This window comes from Nicotiana tabacum, chromosome 19 (genome assembly GCF_000715075.1).
Source record: "Nicotiana tabacum cultivar K326 chromosome 19, ASM71507v2, whole genome shotgun sequence".
Lineage (NCBI taxonomy): Eukaryota > Viridiplantae > Streptophyta > Magnoliopsida > Solanales > Solanaceae > Nicotiana > Nicotiana tabacum.
In genome coordinates this window covers 138,852,289-138,858,278 of record NC_134098.1, presented here as the reverse complement: position 1 = coordinate 138,858,278, position 5,990 = coordinate 138,852,289, and the positions used below count along the sequence as shown (strand labels likewise).

The following is a 5,990-nucleotide window of genomic DNA, read 5'->3' as shown; positions in this document are numbered from 1 at the left end:
AGTTCATATTGATTGAAAATCTGACACAGGCGGGTATCCTACCTATAATTTTTCTAAAGGCCCGTTTGGAGTCAAAAAGTCCAATGATGCCTTTAGACTTTGATTTTACAAATAAACAACTTTGCCTTTCTTCCGAGCAAGTTGAGCTAGCTATAGGATTCCTCACTAATTAGTTTCTCTAGTATCAGAACTTTTCTATATCTTTTTTCCGACAAAAATCTATCAAGTTTACAAGTGGAAATGCAGCAAAATCAGACACCGCTAGGCAACCAGGATGTTCCTTCTTATTTTATGAGGGGAAATATATTATATATGACAAAAAATATGGAGGAATAATAGATTGCAGCAAGCACAGTGCTAAGTCTAATACAGTAAAAAATGGAATTTATTGAACTAAGGGCAGTTTGAATGTCCGGTGTCCCCATGACAATTGAACCGAGAAGACTGTGCAGGCTATTCGATGAGAACCACTGAGGCTATTGCCATGAACTTTGCAGCCTTTCTAATTTCCCTGTATAGAAAGGTCTGCTTGTAATTTACATTCGAAAGAGCCTAAGTTTGTAGAAATTTGCTTGTAGGACTCTCAGCCACAATGTGTGTTCGCGCCAGGTAGTTCCTGAGATCAGATGTAGCCACTAAATCAGGAAAAATAATTATCGCGTAAATCCTAGACTCATACTTCACTATGCTAAATAAGCAAGTGTAAGCTCTTGAAGATAACTGCGAAAAGCCTCACCTGATGAATTCTGACTCTGGAAGCAATGGTGAGTCAGAATATTGGTTTTGGAACATGATATCTAGCAACCATTTTAGCTGCTACAAAACCAGCAGCCAAAGCCACCCCAAATAGAGCATGGAGTCTCACACAGTAATACTTTGCCATAAAGATCTTTGCTTTGTCCTATAAAAATGAAGTTTAAAATCCATGACTCGAATGAACATTGATCGCCCAAAAGAGAGCAAAGTAGATAAAGTCAGAAGAGGATATACATTTGCACATTCTATTTTTCTTACACTACCCCAACAATGACCAAGGCGAGATTTTTGTGGAAGAACAAAACAAAATCTTCACTCACCTCATAGTTGTTCTCCACATAGCTAACGACCAGTTTTCCCACTGGAATTGTTAAAGCACAAAGAATCTGGAACAAGATGATACTGGATTACATAGTGGAACATATCTAAGTATTCAGAATTTTTAAGATTAAGAAAAAAACATTAAAATTGCCAACACAAAGTCCATAACAGGTCTCTTCATAATTTAGTAAAGACTTCTTTAGTGTGATTACAGGGTTCAGAAAATTGTTTCTGGCTAAAACCAAATGAACGAAGCTTCCCAAAACAAGTAAGTTGCAAATAAACAGAAAACAGTAATTATCGTAACGACATTAAGAAACCAAATAAAGACTTACAATGCATGTAAACGGAAGTGTTTGAGTCAAACCAAGAAGAAGCATCCCTGAATATAATGCTGCCACACCCACTTTTACAACTCTGGAACCAGCTTGAGTACCAAGCCTAACCTGAACTCAGAGGCAAGAATACAATTGACCACTAGTTCTTCCATTTCTGATTGAACTTGTATTGTCTCACCTAGGTGTACTTACCAGCGGAGAAAATTTTCCCACGGCCTTATCCCCTTCTACCTGAAGTTTGCATCAGATGAATGAGTTGCAAGTACTGGTAAACACCCTTGGTTAACAAATTCTTTCCAAAAAAGGTGGAGTCACGGAAGGTAAGGAGACTTTAATACCTGGTGGAAATGACTACAGAACAGGATAAGTGATGTTGTGAAACCAACAAGTACTGATGCCGAAAGAATTGTACAAGTGATTGGGAGCTCACTGAAATGCACAATAGACCAGATTCAGGCAGGCATAAACACCTTTATTCATTATTTTATGGGTAATAACACAAACCTGGTGCTGCTTTGAAGCAAGAAAAAGGCAGTAGTAGCGAAAGGACCAAATGCAGCAAAGCACAAGGGTTCCCCCAGTCCTTGGTAACTTAACCGAAATGGCGGGCACTACAAGACATTTTATTAGAAGCAACGGAATTCAGTTATAAACATAATAATACACACAGCACAACTGAGAGGCAAGAGAGTCAATTAACAAATAAAATGACTAATAGATCTCCCATATTTTTGAGTGGGGGTGGGGTGGGGGGGTGGGTGGGGGGATGGGGGGGATTAGAGATTCAATGAGCACAAAAGTTCTTTAAATCTATGTCGGAACCATCAAAATAAGCTCTTTGTAGTTTAGCTTGGAGAATAAACTGGAGGACAAGGCAGGTACTAGAATAGAAACTACTACAATTCTTTTTCTTTTTTAATGAGAACTAGTTGAGGAAGCTCCATCAATGGACCTCTGAATAGATGCAGCTGAGAAGCAGAGTAAAGTAGGAGTGAGGAAGAGAGAAATGGAAGTCCGAGAAGTTGCAATTTAAGAAACTAAAATGGTTTTGGTCACATCATTCAACACTAATTACAATCAGTATATAGTCGACTTCAATAGATAATTATCTGCTGTCGACTGAACTCAGGCAGTTACCGTGTTCTTTCCTATTCTACAGCTCTACCTTGGCATATTACCACCAGCCTGTCACCCACTCTCTTCTTCAACATCTCATTATAGTTGGATGCAACTTAATTTGACTACTGCTCCTTTATCGGTTATAACGATTGAGAATTGGGATTGCGGCTTACTTGATTGATTCATTGCACTTGGATTAGAGATTGTGAGCAGAAAGTTTGATTTCCAAGTGTTATAGCAATTATTGGGCTTATGAGAAAGAACTATTTGTCAACAAGTCCAATTCTTCTTTATAAAGGGAATCTTTACCACTTCAATTAAGATGTTGAAATTGGAAATATGCTACTAACCTAATAGCACGTATAAATATGGAAGATAAGAAAAATAGAAGATGCCAGTACAATTGAATTTTTTAATTACTACCTGGTATATGTAACCGCAAATGATTGCAGAAGCTAATAGTAATATTGCACGCATATTTGCAGCCTCCACAGATGTATAGGTAAGCCCAAAGAAACCAAGAGCAAGTAACAAGTATGCAGCAATGAACGTCCCCGTTCGGCTTACACAAAAGTTATAAAGCATAGTGAGTCAACTTTAAATCTGTAATTCCATGAACAAATAAATATAAGGTCACATCATGAGCGCAGTCTAAATGCAACCTTTTCTTTTTTGGGAAATAGTCTAAATGCAACTTTATAAGGGAAAATCACAGGAACAATTCGTGTTCATGAACTGAAAGAAGAGCTCAATCTACACATTCATGAACTCATTCAGCAAATTAAAATATATCACTCTATTCAATTAACATAAGATAAAAAGAGAAAGGAAAAAAAAGTAATGGCACAACTTTCATGGTAGCGGTATAAGCTTTTACCTGCCAACAATGTTCACAACTGACTCTTTCTTGTCCTTATCAGCTCCTGTGTCAAAATCATAAACGTCGTTGCTGCCCATATTACAGAGATATTGATAAAGAGTGAAAGAGACACGGAAGAGATGTTTAATAAGGGCATAATAGTACTTAAGTGAAGCACAACCATAAAAGATAAAGCCACAAGCAGTACTACAAGATACAATTTTTTTCCAAAATTAAGTAAAATGTATTTCTATCATAGTGCACGAGGACAGTGTTCAAGATTATGTATAAAGTGGGATTGTCGCTCAACCACTGTCATCTATTAAGTTAGCCCATCTATCCATACAACACTGAGTTCCCCTTTACAAAATTATGAATCAAACGAAAAGATTCCAATACTTCTTACATCTCTCTCATATATTTCGAAACAATCTCAAATTGAACAATTCTTGCCAATGCACTTTGGAATTACACTTAAGGGCTGAGAGAACTGAAAAATAATAAAAAGTAATAAAAAAAGGTAGATGACTGGAGGAATAAAGAAAGAGATTTCAAGAACTAACCCCTCTATGCTAAACAGCTTACCCCTGCCAGTTCTTTGTTAAGTGTTGCTGTTGCAACAACTTGAACCTAAAAGGACTCTATGAGCTCACTTGCTAACATGCTGGTTGAAGAGGATTTGATTATATCTTATTGTCATTTAATCAAGTGCTTCATGAGCTAGATGACTTTGACTAGACGGTGTGCACATCAAAGTAGTTCAACCTTGCCACCAAGATCAAGTAGTAAATAGAATTCTCAATGACAGGAAAACCCACACCTTAAATTAAGCCAAGTGATGATAAGAACTGAAGACACGAACAGCATAAAATAACGCTTAGCAGAAAAGATGCCTGTCTGCAAATAAGCAGCTGCACTCCCTACCTATTAATGAACAGCAAAAGAACAGTATTCAGCCATCAGGCCAACATTGAGCAACATGGTCGTTCTCTTTCAATGGAGTAAATAAATTTCCCGCCTATCTAGTATCCATCATCACTCTCGTGAATTAAGGTTTACCTGTTCCTGAAGGACAATTTAGGCTGTTAAATTCATTATTTTATCATGCTGTTAACAGTAATTTCTCTGTGCAGTTCTTGTGAAGTTGAAGTCATAGGTTCTAACAGCTTATCTAGTTTATTCACCACGGAGATTCTGCCTCATATCCAATTCGCTAATGAAACTTTTCAACAAATACCATCGAACGATCCACTGCACTTTTCTTGCTAAGCAATTCAAGACAACATCTTTAACAAGTATTCACAGGCAGCATTGTATAGTTGGTTTCACACGACTGGCACTCTTAATGATTGCATGCATTTTGAATCTTAATAAACATGTGAAAAAAGTTCGGTCCCATAGGTTTAAATCCCAAACTCAAATAACATATCTAGTTGAAAATGTTAAAACTCAAAAGGAACCTCTAAAACACTAACATAGTTTAATAACTTAAAAACTTACAGTTAGAGGAACTAGGGCTACGGAGTATATTGGTAATTTGATTGCCCTCCATATCAAAGTAGCTTGTGAAATATTTTCTTCATTTTCCATAGAGGTAGTAGCATCATATCTACATGTGAAGAAACGTCTCTGGCTTGAATGTCGTTGCTTGACTTCCTTCCATCTAAAGTTAATCTCATTTCCAGATCTTCCAATTGATCTTTGTGTGACGTGTGACGCTAGTGAACAAGTCTTAAAAATAAATTTCCTGCCAAGCCACATAAGGTCAAGGGCAGAAATGTGGGAAAAAGTTAAACTTGAATTTGTTTGCCTAAACATTGTGTTAACAATTTCAAGAATTCAATAGATAATTAACGTCTTTAATCATATTCTAGCATTCGCATAGTCAGCTTCTAAATATATTATACTTATTCGTTAAAACATTAAGTAATATTACTATTTTACTAAACAAAAGTACCTTCCTAATTCTCTTTTTGTATTAAGCTCATATCCACACATTTTTCAGTCAAAAACTCTAACTTGGGGTTAATATGCAACAATCACAACGCCAAAAGTAAGGATACAAGGGAAATTAATGTACTTGCCTAGTAGAAGTAGGGCCAATAAAGCTGTTTAGCTGTTTAGATTGAAACCAGAAGCAAGAATTGGAGCGTTGAAAGTGGCTGCTGCTAATGCCATCACAACTCCCCCCAAGTTTGGATTTTGGGAACATCAACACTGCAAATTCGGAATGCAGAGATACCCAAGAAAAAATAAATAAAAGTTTTATCGTATCAGGAATCTACAAAGACAGCAGTTGTACTGCTAGTTTTTTTACCGGTGAGCAACAAGGAAGAAATAAGATTACGAGGATGTACAAGATAAGCCTTCACAATGTCAGCTGATGACGGGTCAATAAGAAAATGACATGTCAACAATGAGTACGGCCACCCTACTTTATCTTATCAAGAAATCAAGTTTTTAGTGTCTTTCGCAAAGCTATGGCTAAGAGTGCTTTTATCTTATTCAAATTAAGTTGTTTGACCGAGCATTGCAGAAGGGGTAACAAATTCTTCTAAGTAAAAATAAGATCAATTTTTGAGATACAGAAAAATAAT

At 36.6% G+C, this 5,990-nt stretch overlaps 1 protein-coding gene across 1 annotated transcript; it reads right to left on the bottom strand.

Annotated features, from left to right (window-relative positions):
* Positions 1–287: 287 nt before the first annotated feature.
* On the bottom strand, positions 288–5,745 carry LOC107819760 (2-carboxy-1,4-naphthoquinone phytyltransferase, chloroplastic). Its single transcript, XM_016645906.2, has 12 exons — positions 5,478–5,745; positions 4,894–5,140; positions 4,214–4,317; positions 3,412–3,483; positions 2,958–3,096; positions 1,920–2,026; positions 1,754–1,844; positions 1,608–1,646; positions 1,413–1,523; positions 1,077–1,142; positions 737–901; positions 288–616 (listed from the first exon to the last, which is right to left on the bottom strand). Exons 1-11 carry the CDS (start codon positions 5,603–5,605, stop codon positions 770–772), a joined length of 1,236 nt encoding a protein of 411 aa, XP_016501392.2. The 5' UTR covers positions 5,606–5,745; the 3' UTR covers positions 288–616; positions 737–769.
* Between the last annotated feature and the right edge of the window lie 245 nt (positions 5,746–5,990).

Coding starts and splice junctions, on each gene's coding strand:
- LOC107819760 (XM_016645906.2), bottom strand. CDS start 5,605: ATGTTCCCAAAATCCAAACTTGGGGGGAGTTGTGATGGCATTAGCAGC. Junction 5,141..5,477: donor ATTGGCCCTACTTCTACTAG/GCAAGTACATTA, acceptor GTGGCTTGGCAG/GAAATTTATTTTTAAGACTT. Junction 3,097..3,411: donor GTTGTGAACATTGTTGGCAG/GTAAAAGCTTAT, acceptor CTTTTGTGTAAG/CCGAACGGGGACGTTCATTG.